The sequence below is a fragment of the Trachinotus anak genome, unplaced genomic scaffold, assembly GCF_046630095.1.
Source record: "Trachinotus anak isolate AG129_WGS33_773 ecotype Australia unplaced genomic scaffold, CSIRO_AGI_Tana_v1 ptg000002l, whole genome shotgun sequence".
NCBI classification, from domain to species: domain Eukaryota; kingdom Metazoa; phylum Chordata; class Actinopteri; order Carangiformes; family Carangidae; genus Trachinotus; species Trachinotus anak.
In genome coordinates, this window is record NW_027273853.1 from 21,636,122 (window position 1) to 21,660,064 (window position 23,943).

Genomic DNA, 23,943 nt, shown 5'->3' on the forward strand with positions numbered 1-23,943 from the left:
TGATTTTGTAAGATAAAAGAAAACTCAGAACTGAATTAACATTGCATTATTTTCTCTCATATACTCAATTAACATTCTTGAGTAGCAAACTTCAACAGCATTGTTTTGAACAAATCACTATTATTGACTGATTTTGTAATGATGGAATATAAAACAAAATGACAAAAGGACTTTTTCTTTGACAGTATTTTTACTGTGCAGTAGTTTGCAGTCCCCCCTTCACTAAAACCCCCCTCTGCTCTGAGTGACCTGAACCTGAAACTGAATTTCACACACATAACAATCAGCTGGCTAATAGCTACTTTTCATTATTAACCCATGTTGTATTATTAAGTTAGCTGTGTGTGTGGGCTCCAGGCTGTTAGTGTGTAAAACACACTGGGCGCCACAACAGGTGAATACGAGCTCGGCAGTCGAACACTGTACATTTCTTCACCTGTGATGGACTGACACCAGATGTTTTGAGAGATTGCTCGTGTTTCCACCCTCACATGAAAAGGACTTAACCACACTTTTGAACGATAAGGTCTTCCCGCCATTGTCACTAAGAGCAGGGCCTCTGTGAACAGTGAAAATGCATCACAGATTAACGTCTTATTCAGAACGGAATTGGTGAGATAAGATTTCAAAGATAACTTTTATGGCAATAATAAATAGTGAATATATATTTTAGTTGTTGCACAGTGGCAGTCCATGTTTTAAAGGTTACAATCCTATGTTTTTGGTTTCTTTGGTATTTTAACCCTTTTGTTGAAGAGGTATTCCACTGACTTCACATAAAGATCAGTTTGCTTGTCAAAGAGTACGTCCTGTAAAAGCTGTTGTTTAATATAAAGTGCTCTGGAGGGAGTGTTTGAAAGTTTGAGAGAACGATGATGCCATCAGGATTAATTTGGCTTTGGCAGGGAGACAAAATATTTTTAAAAGAATGTTAGTCATGGAGGTTCAAACTAAATGCTCTCAAATTGCTTGACATATACTCGGAATGAAAAGAAAGTATATATCGGCATTTGCTGCATCAATTTTGATTTTTTTTTAAAGTATGTCTCTCACATGTTCCCCAATTGTATAGACGTGCAATTATATGAAACTGCTGAAATACCCCTTAATCATTTGGAGAATAGATCGGGCCTTTATGACCAACCTCAATCCAGGACACATATGTTTAAAATGCCCCTAGCATTACGAAACCTTGTTAACAAATACCTCAGGTTAAGATCCATACTCCCACAGGATTGATGGGTATGTTTTCTAGATGCTAGTGAAGTTGTTGCCTTCAGCCTGGATAGGTGTTTAGTCCTAGGACAAAATCAATGTCTGTCACACAGTCTACAGCAGTAATCCTCAGATCCAGTCCTAGGGGTCGGGAGTATTGCTGGTTTTCTTCTTTACCGCTAGTTTAGATTCATCTGGTGTTCCAGTCTAAATAAGGCTCTGATTAGACGCCTAGAATGAAAACTGCCCGGTAGAATAAAAATAAGCAGCAGACTGGACCCTGGGGACTAGATTTTAGGACCACTGGTGCACAGGCTACAAATAGTTTGATAAAATGACATTGGTTGTTATTGCAGATAGAATTTCCTGCCTCCATCACAACAAAGTGCTGTTTCTGTGTCATGACCCTTAGGATACATGTACTTCGTGCATTGTGGTCTTGTTAAACATTTCACACCAGCGACACTACTACTACGACTGCTACTTCTGCTGTATTTTGTATTTATTTTAGTCATAAATTTTTTGTTACAAATGATTTTTTTAACCCCTCCTGGCTACTTTTTACTTTTACTTTTAGGCTTGATCTCTTTACACACTCACATGTGTTTGTGTAAATAAACAGCCAGTCACCAGCATAATTAAATCTTGGTCCAAGCATGCTGCATTCTCATTGGCTCAGTGACGCTGATGAGATTAACTCATTTCCTCCTTAAGTATTGAATTTGGTATCGAGGGACAAGGCCTTTTTTGAACCTCAATCATATCAAACCAATTCAGTCGTGCATAAATAGTATTGAAGTTCGATACTCAGCCCTAATCTCAGCTTTTCTCTAGAATTTACTGGCGTTCATCTGGTTTACCTGGTTCAAAACTGGTTTAAAACAAATATGGACTCAAAAGTTGAAAGGGAGAAAAAATATCCAACAAAAAGAAAAAATTGAGCCATTTTATCACCGACGATATATTGATTTTGGCATGGGGATGGAAAACACATTGTGCTTTGGAGCCTAGCAAAGAAAACCTGTCTGACCAGTTGTGCATCAAGATGGACTGTGCCACATTTTTGCTTGACCATCTGCCCTGCTTCTCACTTCACTGAGCATTTTAATTGCCTCTAGTCGAGCCATGTTGGCCACTTGTTAATACTTCTTAAAATAGGACTGATGATGAGAGAAAAGAAAGGTTTGCAGCGGTAGAACCGCGTTATTGTGAAGCTCATATGAGGGAACAACATGTGTCACTAGGTTGGCACTTGAATCCAAAGCCCTCACAGCACTGTGAGTGTGTTCATGTTCATCAAGCCACTGACCCTGGTTCTGAACGTGCCTCAACTCGACCCACTGAGCTGAAAAGGATCTTCTGACCTGACTGATGACCGAAGACTTTTTAAAAACCTTTATTTTTGTTTAACCTCTATTAGCGTGGAGCCCGTCACAGAACAAACCCTTCGCTTCAGTGGAAGCTGGTGAGACTTTACACTCTGTGAGTAAAAGAGTCACCTTTGTCATTAATGGAATTGGATCTACACTAGTGCCATTACATTAGAGAGATAACCATCTCTACTCTAGCATTTGTAAACAGACAAGCTCGCATGCATGGAGGCGCGTGCACACACACACACACGCGCAGTTGATTATTTAGCCTAATTAAAGCTGGGAACAAGCTGATGATGGGAAGCGAGATGACGGACCAGAAGCAACAGGCTTTCTGTTTGTTTGGAGGTGTATTTTTATTTATTCATAGATCACAACATTAATTAATCAGCATTAGCACTAACAGGATTAGATCTATAAACATTTTAAAAGTGGCAGTTTAAGTACTGCCTAATTAGATTGGTAGCAGTGTACAGTTAGCCCAAGTTAAAGATGAAAGACATAACTCTCATAGAAAAAGCGTCCTGCTGCTCTACTCATGCTTGATTTTAATGCACTTAAAAACAGCTGTGGCATGACATGTATCATTTTCAGTGACTTTGATTTTGAATTCATGACAAGTAATTCAGTGATTGTACAGTAAGTCAGCAAGCAACATTACACAGCGCAATAACAATTTAAAAACTAATATAAATCTTTAGAAAAATGTTATGGAGTATGTCTTAGCAAAAAGCTGCCTGTTCCAGGCAGACACAAAACTAAATTAGCATTAATTTCTAGGTGTACACGTTTAGTAGGTTTCTTTGGTGTTGAAATATATTATCATTACTTGTGGGCTTGTGTCAGATAGAACAAAATAACACTTATTTTGTCAAAAATTGAGCACATATGTGGCCGACATCATCAGGTAGAAATCAGGCTTGATGTACCATTTAAAGAATGGAGCTGTTAATTTAGCTCGTCCGTAACTTCACCTGTTAGCTGGGCAGGAAGTACACTGTTTCAGAGCTTTTAAGCTGAAAACAGTTTCAAAACAATGGGCTGAAAGACCCTCAACCTCTCCATAGAGCTGAGAGAGAACACAGACATGGGTGATAATTCTCTGTGGGTTTCTCAGTATCAGCAAACTCTGACGTTACATGTTGGCATTTGTTTTCTAAAAAACAGTGCAACTTTACCCTTATTACAGCAACAAAAAGCATTACATTATTTTGGTTCATCAATATAAACTTTAAAAATGTTATAGAATAATAATAATGCTAATGCTAACGATAATGATAATGATAATGATAATGATAATAACAATGATAATATTAAAATGAGAAGGGTGCTGATGTGAACCTGGGTCGTGTTTACTCTGCTAGTCTCTTGTTGTTGAGTGTTGTGCTATTTGATGGTTAAGAGGATCACACATGCATTTGGGGTCCTGACACTGACACTTTATCCCATGTCACTTAGTGGCCATGGAGCTTAGTGAGCAGACTGACACTGGGTAAAAATAGCCCAGACAAGGCTGTCGTATAGGCAGCATTCTGACGCAACACAGACTCTGCTGCTGAACCACAAACTGGTGTGTTACACAATAATACTCTGCACTGGAGTTAACACGCGGTCACTGAACATGAAATGTTGGTGAAGCTTCATTCATGATTGTTCTTTTACTGCCAGCGAGAGGCAGTAAATCATGTGGAATTGCAAAATGTAGCAGTTAATGCAGTATTTTCCTTTGTTAAGTTTGCAGTGCTGTTGTCCTACTTTTAGAAAGATCTAAAAAAGATCGGTTCAATGGCCGAGTGCAACCAAAATTTACATTTCTGCCCATACCTACAACAGCTCGCACTGCTAAACAAAGCAAGAACGGGAAGACAGAAGTAGAAAGGGCCGTGACCAAAAACAGGTTGGATAAAGCAAGAGGTTAAACCAGAGTCAACATCTGTATGGCTTTTCAATGATGACGGCCCTGAAAAGTGACGCCACGTTGCCGTGTTTCTGTTGGACAGGTAATTATCTGGTATGTTTTGGTTTTGGGGAAATTTGTTATTTTCCTGAACTATGTAGCCAACATAGCTAGCTACTTATGGAGGTACTTTATGTATGAGCCTAACACTAACGTTAGCTACGCTGTGGGTGTGAGATAGATATCTGCATTGTAATTGTGCGCACATGTCGTTTGATGGTATTTGTCTAATGTTAGTCTATATTGGCTTTGCACAGGACATTTTATAAATGTGGTGGTGTTTGTGTGTTTTTGTAATTAGTAAGATTAAGACTTCCACACCTTTGAAGCATGGATTGCCAATTATTGGTGCAGCATGTTGAAAAGATTTTACTCAAACAAGTGAGAACAGATTATGCAGATCAATGAATGAATAACATCTACTTTGTATTATTGTCTCCCTCCTGGGGAAAAAAAAAGAGAACCTCTGCTCCTTGGCCTGTCGCGCTCCGACCTCCCTGTCCTGTGCCTCCACTTCCTCAGACCCTGCTGGTTGTCCTCCCTCTTGCACAAGCTCCTCTGCTTCACCCTGAACCCTGGGCCTTTCCTCTGTGACCAGATGATGTGCTTGGCTCTGGAGTGTACTCGTTATCAGAGCCAGTCATTTAGGAATATTACAAAAGTAATGCTGCACAAGAATCCTTTTCAGGCTTCAGTTATGGATGGATGTTGCTCACTGCACGGTACATTTTTAGTTCACAATTAATTCTAGGTTTTGGTTTACAGCTGATTTTGATTAAGAATAAATACAAGTCTATACATTCTTGGTAACTCATGGAGACAACACTGAGGCTACTGTACCAGACAGTTGTGAATAACTATTTTCAGTGTTTTACTGTTGTCCAAGTGTTACAAAACTACAAGTTCTGCAAGTGAAGAACAATGGCAGCTGTCAACCACAATACAGTCAAATGTCATATTGGATAAACTTTATCAATGCACCATAAAAAAAAACATGTATCCTGGTTGTGTGTGAACTTGTGTTTTCACCAGGTAAATGGTCCAAATGACTTATAAGCTTTCTCTCATTTCTGCCAAAGGGCACAGCAGGCTGCAAGTGGAAGATATGCTCAGCAACGCTAACAATGCTGCCGAGCCATTTTATGGAAACTTAAAAGCAAAAATGTTTCCCACATGCTGACAAGTGTCTGTTAAAGAAAAATAAACAGCTAAAACTTCAAAATGTCAAAGTGTCCATTTAAGGGAGCGCCACGCTGTTATGTGCTTAGTTGTTTGGGCCCGGCTCAGTGCTAGTATGAGGTAAATCTAAATAGCAGTTTGGCTTGTTAGAGTTTGGAGAAGTTAGATGAGGCGTTGGCAATGCTCCATAGAGCTAAACATGGGCTCATTACAGCAAAGCTAGGATGGACAAACAGCTGGATACGTCTCCCTCTCCCTCTGTTTCTGCATCTCTCCATTTCCTTCACAGATTCTCTATTCATCCCCTCGTCTCTCCTCAGTCCTCCCATATGTCTGAAGTGTCACGGTCTGCTGACTGCCTCTCCTCTCTCCGCTCCTCTTTTCTCCTCTCATGTAATCTCACGTCTTTTTCCTTCTGCTTTCTACATTTTGCAAGATATCCAGCTTCAATTACATGAGCAACATGTATGTTTGTGTCCGACTCGTTAGTGTGAATGTGTATCTGTCTTTTGACAGATGTGTGTGCGTGTGTGAAAGCTCTCTGGTCCATGTTGTATGTGGTCGTGTGCGATCTCGAGTTACCCTGGAGGATCTATTGTCGGCGATCTTCAACCTCACTCAGCTCATCTGACGACTCACATGTCAACCTGCTCCCATTAAGGACACATAAAGACACTCTGCGGCACACACACTTCTTGAATAACGCGTACACTACCCAAATAAATTATAAATTGTTTGAGTACAATGAACCAACTTTTTTTTTAATTGACTGACTTGTGCAACAAGGAATTTGGCGTTGAATTTGTCAATACTTTGAGCTCAGTGTGTGTAGGGGAAGTGGTGACACAGTAAATGTTGGTTGATTAGGGGAAACTGGATTTCAGACACTGATTGCACCGATTCTGTTTTTTAGAAAAATAATGTCCACAGAAACCTGTAGATATCTGAGTTTCATCTGAGCAATGGAAAGTGCAGCAGATCTCAGTTTATGGAAGGGTCTGAATCACTGCACGTGTGCAGTGCTGGGATGTAGTATAGTTTCCTCTGTAGTAGTTTACATAACTTAAGGCCTTGTGTTCATTTTAAAACTTTGCACACAGAGATGATTCTTAGAACCATCCATGCATCCAGTCAGTCAGTCAGTCTCAGCTGAATTTTGCAGCACTGGGTCATTGATTTTAATTTTCTTTCTACCTGAATTGAGATTGCCAGAATCTTTTCACCCACAGGCCAAGGCCTTGATATTGTAACAATACGAGCAGGGTAGGGTCATTAAGGTAGTCTCAATATGAAAGTGTAGGCAAAGGTAGCAAGTTCATTTAGGGCGTGTCCATAATCACTTTTGCTGTTTAAAGAATGGAGTTTGTGGAAAAAAGACAGCTCTGCCAGACGCATGGTTCACAAGGGTTGTATTTAATCTCTTAATCATTCATGGGAGTGTTTTGGGTGTAAAATGTATTAAACCAATCAAAGCGCCATCTCCCATTCCCTTTAAAAGCCAGGCGTGCTACCTGGTGGATTGCTATTATAATGGTGCTGTGTTTCACACAGAATTGGATTGTGTTTGTGGGGAGTTGATTACTTATGTTGACCGGCCCAACGAACCAAGTCCAGGCTCACACACACAGCAGCTCTGTGAGCCCTGAGGGCCGAGGGAAAGGCTGAGCGAATCAATGCACTGCACACAGCTCGACAAAGAAGCAACAGCACAAATCACAACGTTCAACATCCTTATGTTTATTATGAAAAGTGTAAATAAATAATAATACTAATGATAATAATAATAATAATATAAATATATAAATAATCTATGTCCAAGAGACATCCATGATGCAGGGCAATGTTGTGCAACACATAATATGTTACAAACATTATCCAAACATATAAAGCGCCTTTTCAGGCCACTCTGCTTGTGTGTAACATGCAGTGTGTATGTGCCTGTGCACCCATACATATTACTATCTTGATAATCTGCCAAGATAGCAATTCGCCAACAATGTGCCTGACCACACCTCATGTTTAGACCAGCACGCCCCTGCATACTCCACTGGGTAGTGTATTTTATATTTAAACAACGTGGATGCTGGATGAATCTAGCAAAGAATTTTACTTTGCAACGGTTGAAAGATAGGGCCTTAAGAATTTTTTCCAACAGCCGACTACAAATAATGTAATTGATCATTTCAGCCAGATGCAGTTCATTGTTACAGGATGTGTAACGTCATGTATGACTTTATGTGTGACTCTTTTTGGAGGAGGTGTCTGAAGAATTGCTGTATACTATCATATACTTGTAAGAAATATTAATTAAGAAATATTCCTGTGTGATTGCTTGGGGAAAAGCAAGCTCCACTAGTCTGGCTGATTCGTGTCCAGTGGTGAAGACATAAAGAGCAGACATGACTTTCAGAGAGATTTTTCTGTGCAGCTGCAGAGGAGTGACAGGTCTCAGCCCTGATATCTGACTGACCGGAATTTGTCCTTTGAAGACGTGCAGCTGTGACTTACTCACTTCTCATATGTGACAGTTGACACATTCTCTCTCTCGCTCTCTCTCACACACACACACACACACACACACACTGATAACACTAGACTCCCTGAACTGCTGACCCCAGGGTCATAAAGGTCAGGGGTCAGAAACCATTTGAACATGTGTGTTGGGCCCTTACAGTCACACAGGCTGTACTTGGCTTTGACCTGTGTGTGTGTTCTTGTGACCTCAGTGTGTGAATGGCCGGTGTGGGCCACAGTGGAGCACTGTAGTCGTGTCAGCAGAATCAGATCATTAAACTGCTCCATTGAGCTACTGTATACACTTGTTTGTGTGTGTGTGTCTGTTACAAAGAAGAACAATAACAGGGAGGAAGAACAGAGAACTTATTTTACATTTAAACATTTCGTCCACAGGCATTTCTTGGTTGCCTCAAACATACATTTTTACAATGTTGCTTTCCTGTCACACTAACTTTTTGCTGGGCTTGACCTTTTTTTGAGAAGCTTGTTTCAGTTTTCTACTAAAACATCTCCAAGGCACAGCCTAATGTTTTTGGACAATGATAGTGAAAATGATTTTAATTAGATTTAAAAAAAAAAAAAAAAAAAAAAAATGTAGCTTTTTTGGCTGATGCTGTTGCCACGGTGGATACTGTTACTGCTGCAGGAAATCTAAAATGCATAAATTCCTCATCCAGCATATATAAGTATCATCCTGTGTATACCATGGCCTCTAGCCACATGCAATCACATAACAAATATCAGTTTGTTCATTTACTTATGTAACTAACTTAGATCTGTTTTAAATGTCAGGAAATACAGTTACTGCCAGTTGTGTTGCTAGGCAACATGTTGCTAAACAGGAAGAAGTTCACAAGGCTGAGTCAGGAGTTTTAAAAGCCTTTCCTTCAGTTTAATACTGGCACATTGATTCAGAATTGCACACCTGCATCACAGGAGTTCATACACAGCCTCCAGCCAATCAAAATCTGTGAATTTACAGTGGCCTGACTCCGACCTGACTCTAAACTGAGCCACTTAAAATGTTGCAGAGTACTTTTTCATCGGAAAACATGAGAATTCAACTCAAGTAAATAATGAGGATTCATCAATAATAAATCAAATTAGAAACATTTGTAGAAACATTTGCTTGGAACAAGTTGGAAGGCACAAGTTGCTTTTTTTCCCCTGAATAGATAAATATATTTGTATTGTAATTTGTATGATTTATATAAAGACACAGACACATTTAATGCAAAGTGCACACACACTGCACACACACCATCCATCTGTGGCTGTAGGCGAGCCTTCCAGGCAGGATTTTACTACTGACCTTGACCAACGCAAGAGAGGAGCCGGGGAGACTGTGTGTGTTCAGAGATGAGCTGTGTGTGTGTCTGTGTGTGTGTAATTATCCTTATGAGGGCCGCAGATGAATATGGTGGTAGCAGAAAGCCCAGGAGATGACGGGATGGCATACAGCACACACACTCACACACAAAGGAACACACACACATGATGGGATCTGTCCATCCTTTTTCTGTGTCTCCACAGGGGAGGGGGGCTGGAGCAGGGCCTACTTACACTGGCTCTCATGTGGGTTAAAATGTCTGTGTGTGTGTGTTATTGTGCCTGGATATATGCATCTGTTTGTCTACGTGTGTGTGTGTGTGTGTGTGTGTGTGTGTGTGCACCATTGTGTCGGTATGCCGTTGTTGAATCTCATTTGCCACATTCCTCTCTTTGTTGCTGTTGAATCTACAGGGTAATGGATTTATTACGTTTGTCTGGCAGGATTGGGCGTGTGTGTGTGTGTGTGTGTGTGTGCGTGCATCCACATAAAGACATACATATTGTGTTTGTGTCTGTGTATCATTTCTTCATCTGTGGTATGTGTACTTTGCGTTGATGTTGGTTTTGTGTGTATGTGTGTGCCAGTAAGTGTGTGGGTAAGTGTGTGTTTGCTCGCGTCTCTGTGTTTTGTATTATTATTGTGTGTGTGTGTGTGTGTGTGTGTGTGTTTGTGTGTGTGTGTCCCAGGTTCTGTGGTCCGCTGAGATCAGATGAAAGGAAAGAGGCCTGTGACTGATCCACTTCTGAACAAGGGAATTCGACCTCCCCTCTCTCTCCCCCTTCTCTCTCTCTCTGTCTCACCCTCTTTGTGTCTCTCTACCTCTCTCTCACACCCGATCCTCCCTTTTTACTGTCATTCTCTCTCAGTGTCTTTCTCCCTCGTCTCTCTCTGTCTCCCCCTCTTTCATTCTCTTTCTCTCTGAGCATGTGACCCACTTTTACCACCCACATCACTCTCTCTCCCTCTCTCTCCCCAAGTCCCATCTGAAGACCGTCTACTGAGAGCAAACCAGGGGACACAGTGAGAGACAGAAAGAGAATAAAAAGAGTAGCAGAGCTGCTCGTACATACATTATCACCCTCTGTGATTTGGTGTGTTAGCAGTCTATAAATCGGTGTGAATAAGTGTTTGTAAATGCAGTTTTTATGACAGGAGGAGTGTAGGTGATGGAAAAAAGAAAAGAGAAAGTGAGAGAAGGCGTGGCCGAGGTGAGCTGGCAGCTCGGACTCGGACTTTGAGCCGCTGTCAGGCTGCTGTTCTGAGTGTGTGATTTTCTTTTTGTCAAAGGCTCTGTAGGTGGTTTTTCAGCATGCGAGCTCGACTGGCTCTCTTGTTGTTTGCTGTTTTTGTGTTCTCGCCTTTGGTTTTGTCCCTCGCTGTGTGGATGTGTTCACTTGATTGGTTGTAACGGAATCAAAAAGATTTTTTTTTTCTGCCTCTTTAACATGGGAATATGGTCTTGATGTTTGAGACATAATGACAGTTCATAGTTTTATACTCAGCACAGCACAGGGGCAACAGGTCATTGTTCATAGAGACCAGGAGGGGATAGACCCACCTCAAGTCAGTTTATCCATCTTTTATTTGCAGAGCAGAGTCTTGCCTCTCCATTGGAAGGTTAGCTTGGCTGCTGTGAGTAAGTCCACAAATTTGAATGAACTGAATTTGATGAATTCCCCAAATTTTGCCATTTTACATATTGGTTCGACCAGAACTTTAGACTGTAAAAGTTTTACACATTTTCTGGATTTACATTAAATATTCAAATAAACAAAAGTTAAGTTTTGATAAAAAAAAAAGTTTTACAGCTCAACAGCACAGCTGATTTGCTTCACCAGGACTGTGTGGGTGTCCTTTGATCAGGTTGAACAGTGGCCCAACAACACAAATTAAAAGCCACTCACTGTTGACAGGTTCAGACATATTGTGACCTTCTTCATTTCAGTTATATTGCAACCTTCTGATTGGTGCATTACAGTACGTGACATCATTTTTTACCAGCTGAGCCTCCTCCACTTCAAACCCATCAGAAGAAAACTGACAAAAACACAAACACAGAAATATAATCAAAACTGTTTTGTTGGGTTCATGTAGGACCCACCGTACAAGCTTCTGAGAAGATACATTGTCAGAGCTTTTAAGATATAAGGTCAAGGTCACTTTTATTCTCCTGGAGGAGAAAACTGTCATGACTTGAAGGAATTGTTGCATTAAAAACAAGTCACAAAAGACACTTGTAGATAAATAAAAAAAGAAAGAAAAAAAGAAAAACACAAAAAGACAAAGCAAGAAAAGACAACAGCGCTCATTAAGACAGGACTCCGCAGTCATCACTGTTGACCTGTTCACTGTACACTGGCAGGAAAGCAGACACACACACACACACACACACACACACACACACACACACACACACACTCACACACTCACACACACACACACTCACAAGGTGAAAACATGACCAGCCACACACACGGCTGATATTAAAAGCTAATCAATGGCTCTGTGTCTAACAGGTTCCTGATTGGCTGCCTGTCATGCTGTTTTACCGAGAGCATCAGAGCCTCAGTTTCTGCCTCTGACTGATCAGTTAACAAGCTTAATGAGCTTCAATCTACAGGAAAAACATCGTTCACATGTGGAAACATCTTGAAATGCCAGATTATAAGGAAATTGTTCCTTTCTCTTTTTGCTCCAGTTTGTGGTGGATGTGAGACCAAAACAGAGAACTAGGAACAGATGTGGTTTCAAATTTAGCTGGCTCAGGCTTGACCTCAGGAATCACAGTTGTGACTCTTCCCAATCTAGCACTGCAGATTTGGTCTAAATATTTTCTTAATGTGGAGCAGCAAAGAGGAGAAGTGTAACTGTAACCATCTCACTAAAAAAAACAACAACATTGCTTTGAATTTCTTGCAGACTTGACCTGACTTGACAGCGCTGACATGTGGTGAATGTTTTGGTTTTTGTGAATATGGGTTCAAATTGCTCATACTGTTTTTTTTGGGGGGTTTTTTTGGAGCATGCACTGTGTTTCCTAGTTACCTGACAACAGGAGAGACAGGTAATGGGGTCTGCTCTCTGTCTCCCCTCTCCATTAGGCCATTAGTATTCAGGATGTGTTGCCTGCCTGCCTGCTGCCCGCCACTCATTCCCCAGACAGCGAATCAGCCGGCGTTGATTAATTTCAGCCTATTAGCACCTCTCGTTCCCCTCCCCCGGCTCCGCCCAGGTTAAATCCCCGTGCACACCCGCGTGCACGCACGTAGGCGGGGGGTGCTGCTGGGTGAGCGATGGCAGAGAGGTTGCCAGGGAGCCAGTTGTTGTCAGAATGATATTAATGAGTGTGTTGCTCTGGCCCAAAGAGGGTGTGTGTGTGTGTGTGTGTGCGCGTGCGTGCGTGCGTGTGTGTGTGTGTGTGCGCGTGTACCATTGTGTGTGTGTGTGTGTGTGTTCATACATGTTTAAGTGTACAGCTTTAATGTTGGTGTTGGTGCCAAGTGAAGGCAGTTCAAGTGTGTGTGCATGGTAGGATGGGAGGGTCGTGTGTGTTTGTGTGTGTTTGTGTGTGTTTGTGTTTGTGTGTGTGTGTGTGTGTGTGTGTGTGTGTGTGTGTGTGTGTGTGTGTGTGTTTGTTCAAACACGGGAGCATATGTCCATTCCTACATACATGCTTGTAGAGGCTGTTTTTATGTGTCTGTCTGTAGCTGTATGTGATATCCAGCAATGCCATGGCCTGAGGGACAAGGGCTTATGTGTGTGTGTGTGTGTGTGTAAGTGTGTGTTAGTGTGTGTGTGTGTGTGTTTGCGCTCTGTTGAGGCCTGTCCTAGTTTCCTTCCCCTCACCAGGGAGCCGGAGGATCCAAGGACTGACGCACATCACCTGACAGCCGCCCCACTGCTCCACGGCCCTGCACCGCGTGTGTTTGTGTGTGTGTGTACGTGACAAAGATGGAGTGTCTGAATTTGTGTATGTGTCAGAGGATGTGCACGAGTAATAGGGAGAGATATGAGATTGTGTTAGGAAATCCATCAGTTGAAGCATCATGGTATGTGTGTGAGTGGTCACTTATATATTGATGTGTGTGTGTGTGTGTGTGTGAGTGGGTGGGTGGGTGCAGACTCAGTGAGAGCTTGGAGAGAGTGAATTTTGGTTTACTGATCCCTTAAGGTGTGTGTGTGTGTGTGTGTGTGTGTGTGTGTGTTCGTTCGTTCGTTCGTTCGTTCGTTCGTTCGTTCGTTCGTTCGTTCGTTCGTTCGTTCGTTCGTTCGTTCGTTCGTTCGTTCGTTCGTTCGTGCGTGTGTGTGTACCTTGGGGTGGAGTGGAGAAAATGGTGCCACATGAAGCTTAGAGACAACAGAGCTAACTGTGCTCCACTTAACCCCGGCGTGGACTGAGGCTGCGTGGACTGAGAACACAGTACCTGGGCTGTGGGATATGCACTGAACACAGTATTGTCATGGTGGAAAATCTTAGTGTGATTGTGTTTGTAACTTGTCTTCTTATTGGAATGGGAAAATGTAATCCATCACGTGTGCTGTCATGTAACCTCAGTGTAACCTCTTTGTAGCCGATTAGCTGTCCCAGTTAGAGCTGAAGCGGCCTTGACTGTGGTAAGGGAGTAGTTCTCCAGTATGCAGTATTTCCCCTTTTCCCTTTCAGGTTTTGACCCCTGAGAACTCACAGCCACCTGCCTGTGCAGCCGACCAGCTGCCAGCTGGGGGCAGATACTCCCACATCATTGTTTGCTATAGCATAAGAGACTGATTTCAAGATTTTCAAGGCTCTCACTTTGTGGGGACTTTTATCTCTGTGTAAGTGCTGAACCCATTTGCAAATGCTGTGTTGCATAAAAACCACAAAGACCGGCCTGAATCTCTTTTAAGATTTCCACAACCATTGTAATCCACTTTGTACAGTAAACATGTCAAAATTCAAATTCAACAAGACTGATCCTAGAGCATCTGTATGCACTGTTGACTGTAGAAGTATAGACTGCTCACATGAGGTGCGTTGGAGAGAAACTTGTATTTCACTGGAAGAGTAGAACTTTCAGAGGAGCATTATCAAGGATTTATGTGTGTTGTTTTGTTTTTTTTCTTCTTTTTTTGTGGAGGTGAAAATGGTGCAAAATAGTTCACCAGGGTCACCTGCTAAACTGCAGCTCCTCCCTCCCTCCCTTGTCAGCCTCCAATGTGACCTGCATCGCCCTGGACGGGCTCTTAAACTAGTGGCCATTGTCTAATATGTTTATTGCAGGTTTCTTTGGAAATGAAGTTCTCCTGTCTCAGTTTTCACAGCTCAGGGTGAACAGGTTCTACAGGAATTTAGCTACAAACTTGTCTGCAGTCATTGTATCCAGCACCAAGCTCCTGTACGTCAGCGTGCCTCAGTAACAGAGGAACAATCAGCTTCCTATTAATGTTTCAAATACCTTATTATCTCAGTCACACAGCTTGTTGTAAACTTTTGAACTCCCCTTCAAATATATCAAATTATTATGTAATTTCTAATCCCAACAGTATCTTTACTGGAATGCATCAAACAGGCTTCATACTGGTTATTTGGGCATAAAATGATGCATATATTTATATGCCAGGCCTGAGTTTAAGCCTGTCCTGTGAGAAGGACCCATGATTGGGCTGCATTTGCTGAAGGTTAATGTAAGGAAAGGAGAGATTTAAGGTTATGAAGAACGAATTATCATTTATATATAAAGATGCAGTCTCACAGCATTTTAATACCGCTCAGGCAAAGGGTGACGGAAATAAGGAAAATTGTAGGATTCAGAGCAGCTGTTTGCACATTTCTGTCTTGTAAATCTGGCTTTTTTCAGTGACATTTCATTTAGCCTGTTCAGTGGCCTTATGTGCTCGGGCATGCCACGCTCATACTCTGCATCAGTAACAGATGTTCCCGACTTCTCACTATGTCTGTGAAGCAGACACAGTGCCGATTACTAATGGTTTGCCTCCTCGACATGTGAAGTAGTCCCTGTTTTTATTATACAGTTTGTGTTGGTAGAGTTAGTCTCAAAATTGATGATATAATAATCAAAATTAAATATTGCTGTTATTTTTAAAGCAATAGTTTTGGGAAATTAGCTTTTTTTTTTTTTTTCTTTGTCAATATGGTAAATACGAAGCTACCACCAGCAGCCTATTAGCTCATCTTAGCTTAGCTTAGCACAAAGACTGGAAACACAGGGGAACAACTAGCCTGGCTCTCATTAATGAACATGTTACATCTAATTTTTTCAATCCATACAGAAACTGAAGTGTTGGTCTGGCGCCACGCAGTTGCTGGCTGTGGCTGTGGCCATGACATGAGTGGGATCAGTCAAGAGAGCAAAAAAGCAGCTTTCCTAAATTTTTGCCTCAAACTTTAAAAAACAAAATACCTGGTTTGTTTACCACTGTAGGGCATCACACAAAAAATACTTACATTTTTTTGCATTGACTGAATTTTTTCAAAACCTCTTTGAGTAGCAAAGTCAAACTTATTTAGGAGCTGAACTTCAACTCTTGAATTATCTGACTCCTGACAACTTTGATACTGTCTATTTTTAGAGGGTTAAGGGTCACATCTGATGATTCGTGAAATATCCATAATCACATATTTTAAATCTCCTGTGACCACTGCAGTCCATGCCTTATGAAAGGCTGATGGCATATTCATAGTCACACAAGCTTATAGGCTCACACACTCACAGGCCTGTGTGCTTTATTAAAAAAAACTGTCATGAATATCTTATAGGCTGCTAATGCTATGTGATACATTAGGATCTGAACACATTAATGTTTTAAACCACATTAGATTGGCAAAGAAAGAAGGATTAAGAGGAGGGTGGACGGAGGCGGAGGAATGAAAGACAAAGGACTGAAGAATGTGACTTAGAAACAGAACAATGGCAGTTTATATTTGTAAGTTTCCTCAGAGTTTATTTATTGTAACTTGGTGAGATACACTGACATTTCCTGCTTGTGCTCGGAGAAGTCAGAGCAAAGGAAAGAAGGAAACAAAGGGACAATTCAGTGAAATACAAGCTGATAGAAGGCTGAAGACATCAGGACAGTAATAGAGGAACCTGCTGGATATGGTGCTCTGTGATATTAGATGAGTTATAGATCAGCTGTGTGTGTGTGTGTGTGTGTGTGTGTGTGGGGTTTTTTTTTTAATAATTCAGTATCTCTAATCTTCAGGGCTGTGTGGCTGAAGGGTTCTGCGTTTGACCCTCCCGTCTCTCTCTTAATATTGCTGATGTGTGAGTTTAGAGTATGAGTACTTTCCGTTAGTCCATCTTCCTCTGTCCTTCAGTTAATGCTGCTGACCTATGAGTTTGGTCTTGTCCCTGCAGAGGCCCACCTCCCACCTGAAACAGCCTGTGTGTGTGTGTGTGTGTCTGTGTGTGTGTGTGTGTGTGTGTGTGTGTGTGTGTGTGTGTGTGCGCGCACACACCCATGTGGGCTTGGTGCTGCGTCAGCTTCGGTGTTTCACATATGAGAGGTCGTGACCCTGCAGCCTGGAATACACTTGTCTTCATCTGACTGATTACATATTAACACCCTGGACACACACACACACACACGTGCGCACACACACACACACACACACACACACGCTTTCATTGTGGTTGAATGGTCCTTTGACCCCTGGTAAGGAGTGACCTGTTCTCCCTGTGGTCACAGGGACCTCACCCAGTTCATGAATACAACACATCAGAGCCAAACACCCTCAACTATTTATCTTTTCCACTCTCATCTTCAACTTCCTCTCCTCTCCTCTCCTCTCTCACCAGTGCACTTTAACTAACAATATAATCTGCATTTTGCTGATACTCATATAAATACATTTTGTATTTTTTGTTGATTGCGTCTTTTGTCCTCTTCAGGTAAGCGGCTCCAGGAGTGGGTGTGTGTGTTTCTGTGCCTCTTCCTTTTCATCATCAACTTCTCCTTCCTCCTCCTGCACTTCTCCACCGTTCACATCTACAAGATCATCCTCGGCATCGGTGAGCTGGCGGTCCGAAAGCCTGGGATGGTAGAAAAATGGCAGAGCTAAGATGAAGCTTCTCTCTGTAAAGATATCACCTTAAAACTACCTATCACAGTCACCGTTAGACTGTCACTTAGAACAATATTAGTTTATAAAAGTTCGGGAATAACTTTACTAAACTAGCGAGTACAGTCCCTCATCATTGTTGCTTTCCACGTGAGGTTTTTGTAAAATTGTGTTTTGGTGTTTGCTGACACATCTGCTAAAGTGTATATTATTCCTTTTTCTCCTCTGTGTCGGTGTTTGTCTGGCAGTTCTAGGAATAGTGACGGCAGACTTTGCGTCGGGGATGGTGCACTGGGGGGCGGACACCTGGGGATCTGTGGACATCCCTGTTATTGGCAAGGTGAACAAACACTCACTACATATATACATACACAGAGAGTTTGAGCAGCTTGTAGCCGTTTCTCATCAATTCACTACAAAGTAAACCCTGATTTTATTCACTTTGAAATCCCTATTGGCCACAACTGAATGTGCTTATTGATAACAGAACTAGAAATTAGGTTGTCATTATGGAGCTAATGTAACAACCTCTGCTGTGTTGGTGCTACAATAAATGGCAGCCACACAGCAGAGATTGCACTGGTTTAGTAGTATTTTGGGATGTAGCTGTTCAACTTTTAAATGTGTTGATCTCCCAAGGTCACGATCATTTTAAATGATCATTTGGCTGCTTATGTGGAGAAGAAGGCATTTTTTGGTTATGTGCTTAAGCACATCAGTCTTTACTCATCAGACAAACAGTGGTAATGTCTGGCGACTACATCAGATTTTTTGCAGTTGGAGTTTTAAAAAAAAACCCCAAAAAACAGCTTGCAGTCAACCTAAAGGTCAAGTCCTTTAGAAAAACATGTAAGAATATTGTAACACATTTAATGACCCAGTGAGTCACAGACGAGAGGGATGATATTGTACTGTACCAGTGTCCCCTCTCTCCTGAGGCTGTATCACCATGGCAGCGTGGTGGTTACACCTTATTCCCCCGAGCCTCAGGACTGCCATAGTGACCTGGAAACTAAATGTCACTGTCTCACAGAGGAATCTCCCTGTAGACGGTAAAATCCATGTTCCCCAATACAGACGATACACACACACACACACACACACACACACACTCGGACACACGAACACATGCTATGTGTGGCCTCACCTTGAACCTCCACTACCTGGCACTATACGGAGCCAGAGCATGTGTGTGCACATATGTATGTGGGTGTGTATTAAGATGGATGCACATACACTTAGTTTTTGCATTAAAAAACATCACCTACATTAATGCACACACATTTACCACAGCCAATTAGAGTAAAGGTTATCCTCATTTCAGCCAATTAAAATCAGTGTGATCAGGTGCAGCATGCAGATTGGTTCATGTGAACTTTGTTTTGATTAATGAGATGGGAATTTAGTGGGTGTATCTGTGTGTATCTGTGTGTGTGTGTGTGTGTGTGTATTTCATCTTCTATTTCTTCTGTTTATGAAATATTCATTGATAATTAATGAGTTGAAATGCAGAAACTGTTGTGTGTTTTGAGACCTGAAGAATCCTAATTACAACAATAGCTCTCATTCATGCTGAACCCGTGTAGTGTCAATGTTTGATTAATAATAGTGTAACATTAGTCACTATTAAATGAATTTGTATTTATTTGATTTAATTCAAATTTGTCACATGAATATCATTCTCCTGAAAAACTTAATTTCCTTCAAATGCTCTTTATGAAAGTTAAATATGTCCTGATACAAAAGTCTTGAGTCAGTTAAACTCATGTGTAATATCCACTCTATTGCTCAATCTTAAACAGACAGTGTCCTGAGGAGTGCATGCTGTTATTCTACACTAGTGATGAAAGTACATATGGGGGATATGGTGGAGGGGGCTGCAGTACATCTACATTTACTCATGTGGCCGACTAACAAGTGAGGGACAACACTAAAGCTTCAGTGCAGTGGGAACCTTGGTGTAAGTACTAAGTACTACATTTATTTAGTAAGGCAAAGTGCAAAAGATCAGGTAAAGAAATGCAATGAAAGTGCATAGTATTTGTGAGTTAGGCGTGTTCGGGTGTTAGAGGTCAGGAGAGGAGGTGCTCTGGGAAGAGATGGATCTTCAAGAGATTCTTGAAGATAGAGAGAGACGCCCCTGCTCTGATAGTGTTTGGTAGCTCGCTGTTTGAGAACCACAAACAAGAATGGTCTGGAGGCAAACAGAAGTGACGTGAATTTGATTCGGGCAGCCAAGGGTAGCCAGTGGAGGTCATTGAGCAGCGGGGTGACATGTGCCCATTTGCACCGGTCGAAAAAGATGAAGATATTGATATTGTGATGGAAAGACTGTGGCTGGAATGACTAAGAGTCCAGAGAGGTTTTGACAGAGAGGTTTAGTTGAAGGTTGGGTTCCTTCACCCATGTGGATATGTCTGAGTGTACAAGGTAATAATATTGCTGATGATATTACATTTATCATACTTACATTTATAAGTATGAGCTGGGAATGACGTCATACCCGAGTTCACCACGTTCCAGTACAACAAGTTACAGGCTTGTTATTGTTGTTGCTTGTTTGCTTGTTGTTACTGTTTGCAATACCAGGTAATAACAGTGCATTATGTGGTATTTTTTCAAATACAAACACCATAACAACATGTCCACAGATAGAAGTTAGACAGTACTGTCTGTATGACTGATTTGATGATACACAAATAAGACAGAAGTGCTAACATCTGTTGATGCGCAGAGCAGCCATCCTGGATTTTGAGTTTGAGTTGGTTCTTCCGACTTTCCAAGTTGGAAATCTGTCTTCAAGGGGTGTTCCAGTTGAACACCGACTGGAATCTTGGAAATTCAGACTTCCCAGTTCAAATGGAACGCACCACATGTCAGTGTGGTGTTTACATCTAGTTCTGTTAGAAAATAAATTAAATCAGTTTTAAATGGCAAACAGCAGGAACCCAAGGTTTTTCAGGGAGACAATCTCAGTAGGCATCAACATCAAACGTAACCTAAACATAAGAGGACAGCTGAAGATTTAATAAAATGCATCACTTTTATATTTACCAGAATTCAAAATTAGCATTCACTGAATCAAATTAAAAGCAGATTAGAAATTAGTTGCAAAGGCACAAACAGTAAATCAATGTTAAGTGCTTAATAATGAGTTTGAACATTTAAATTATTGATATAGTTTTACTCGTTAGTCTCTAAAATGGTAATATTTCATGAGTTAATATCTCTGCACAGGAGGCTGGTGGTTTTGAGGCTTTGGCATCACAGCTTTTAGGTAAATCCCATTACTGCAATTCACTCTGACACTAATTGGCTCCAAACACCAGATCATTGACAGTGTGTTTACTGTGATGAATTCCAATGGTTGATGTTATTCTTTTTTGATTCAGTGTTGATTGGGGTGTAATGTTCAATTTCCTCCAAGGCTCTGACAATTTTTTGTCAGTGAGAAAGATTTTGTTGCTATGTTGTGTTATTTCTGTATATGCACTTTACCATCAATTGACTCTAAACAATGATTTTTGTAGCCCAGTGTTACTTTTTTAGTTTTCTGAAGGTACTATGTGGTTTGATGTGTATTTATGATGTGGAATTTATTGGGCTTTGGGGTAGTTACTGGGACCAAAAGCACAGCGGCAGTCACAAATTTGCATGGTGTGTCGGACACTGTAGGAGACTTCTAATAAAGACTTTAACTGAAAGAGAAGAATGGACCTGTGTGGAGAACAGAGGGATGACAATAGGCTAGAGGACAATAAAGGGTGTGTGTGTGTGTGTTTGTGTGTGTGTGTGTGTGGGGAAGGAGACCAAAAAACAAGGCATACACCTCAGCTGTTTTTTTTGTGTCTGTGTGGGTTTTGAGACTGAGAATAAAGCAGGCCTGTGCTCCCAGTTAAGGTTAGTTTGAATATCAAAGATGATGGAGAACACCTGAGGCTAATGGTAGTTGCCGTCATAAAGCTAGATGAAACGTTTGAGGCCAGTTCCACTTTTTGTTATTTGTTCTTTCTGTCATTTACTTGTTTTTGCTGTGTATGTATGTACTGTGTGTGTATATACCTTCTTACTATGTTCTCTGTTGCCTGTAGTCTTTCTTTGTGAAGACCTATTTAAAGACATTGTATGACTATAGACACCATGTGGAAGCATGAAGCATAATGCGGACACAACATATGTTGTATTCACATATGGACTTCTGCCCTCCATAAATTCACCATAATGGGAAACCTCGCCGTCTTAAGAGTCTGCTGTCGTAGGATCATAAATAATATGGCCAGTATGGTCCCCAGGATCTGAGGGACAATTTTGGTACCAAGCTCACAGATAAGGTTTGTTTCCATTTTCATACACATTTTTGATTTGTGTGTAAAGAGTCCTGAGTGGTTGGATACCAGCCAGGGACCTTTGTAACATGCCATGGCCCTCTCCCATGTTCCTGCTCTGTATCTACACTGTCACTGTCAACAAAGGCAACCCCCCCCCCCCAAAAAAAGAGCAGTTGGCATTTCAAACAAAAAGAGGAGCTGCAATGCAATACAAGGCTGATAGAGACACATAAAATACAGCCTCATGCTGCGTTGCTTCTGTGACAAGATTCATGTCATAATGCCACACACTGTTAACATGCCTCCACTCCACCAGCAAGTCCAAAAAATAAACAATAAAATCATGTGTGCACATCTCAACGACCCTGAGGTGCCTTGCTTCATATCGCCATGCTCTCTATCACCATAGCTACTGAAGAACAAGCCTGCAAAGGCCATTTCACATGGAAAGCAGCAAAAAAAAATGCCATGATGTACAGTTAGTGGTTGTCAGTTCCTTATGAAATCCTCTCATGTGCACTTGGATATAACTGCCAAAATGTAGTTAATGGAAAAAGGCACTAATTCACATTTTATTTTGACGAATATTCAAAAATCAATTACAGTGTATTAACATCATCAGTGAATGAAAGTTGAAAAAAAAAATGTTTGTCACCATCAAACATTATTCAGCTGCAATTACAAGAAAAATGATCTCATACAGCACGCTGCTAATGCTCTTTATTAGACATTGTGTAACAATGATTTTCTTTGAATCCATAAAAGCCTTTTCTCTCTTCAGTGCTAAAACTGTAGCACTGTCTTAAAAAGTGCAATACATTTTCCCAGACGTGTTTAGAACTATTCCTCAGCGACTCTTTGGGCTGTACTGTTTTCTTTTTTTGTTTTTTTTTTTTGTTGTTGTTTTTTTCTTTTTTTTTGTTTTGTTGTCATTGTGTCGTTGAGCTTTAATTGACTCAACAAGGATTTAGCAGTCCTCTAATGACACCACTTTGAGGACCAAGTCACGCTCATTAGTTCCCAATGATGCTCGATTCACATTGAAATTTGCCAGATGTGCTTACAGTGCAGGGATATATGTTTGAAGATCCTTCCTCCCTTTGTCTTTTTCCTTTGCAGTCGTCTTTTAAAAGCAGCGGTACCTCTCTCCTTGGTTCAGTTTCCCTCTTTCTTACCTCTTACATCTTTACCAGCGTCTTTCAAGGCAACTCTCTAATGAGGCTGATTGCAACATCGAATGAGAGTTAATTGAATGACTGAAGTCAGTTTTTTCTTAAAGACCAAAAAGGAAATGGAGAGCAAGAAGAAAGCATAGATAGAAAGATTTGGACGAAAAGACGGAGACAGAGAAAGAAACCAACAAAAAGTGAGATGAAAATACAGTAAAAAGGTCGGGAGGACATAAACGAAAAGAAGGGGGTGGAAGGGCGTGTCTGTCCAGCCAGTGGGACAGCGCTGGTTGCTGGGGCGATGGGCGATGTGAGCTGGTGATTAACGGATGTCGTGCGAAGCGGGCCGTTAAACGGTGTGGGATTAGAGGACACGCAGCGACCGGTGGCCCGCCATTAACTGGGAGCACTGATGCCGCCCCGCTCAGCACGGCCTCCACAGCTTAGACGGCCTTTCATCTGGCTGAGGGCTGCGGTGAGAGGAGGGGGGTGACAGGAGAGGAGGGGTGGGGGAGAGGCAGATGAGAACGGAGAAGGGAACATAATAGTGGAGATGTCAACAGATAGTTTCTGTGTTTGCAGTGGCACCTACCAACGATGCTGGCAGATAGGTGTGTGTGTGTGTGTGTCAGAGAGATTGTTTGGAACAGCCAACACAACAATAATGAGTTTTCATGCTGATGTGTCCATGGCTGCACACACACACACACACAGACACGGACACACACGGACACATACAGTAGCATTAAAGATGCAAGCCTTCTTGTTTTGCTTTTTCCGCAGAGGGAAATAAATAACCTTTATCCTGTA

The 23,943-nt window shown here is 41.4% G+C and overlaps 1 protein-coding gene across 1 annotated transcript in view; it reads left to right on the forward strand.

The window, feature by feature from the left end:
- Positions 1-23,943, forward strand: part of LOC139637350 (plasmanylethanolamine desaturase 1) — a 38,927-nt gene that overhangs the window by 1,912 nt on the left and 13,072 nt on the right. The window contains exons 2-3 of the mRNA XM_071506005.1: positions 17,467-17,586; positions 17,885-17,976. Of these exons, the coding sequence (XP_071362106.1) occupies positions 17,467-17,586; positions 17,885-17,976 (212 nt within the window). The remainder of the gene's footprint in view (positions 1-17,466; positions 17,587-17,884; positions 17,977-23,943) is intronic.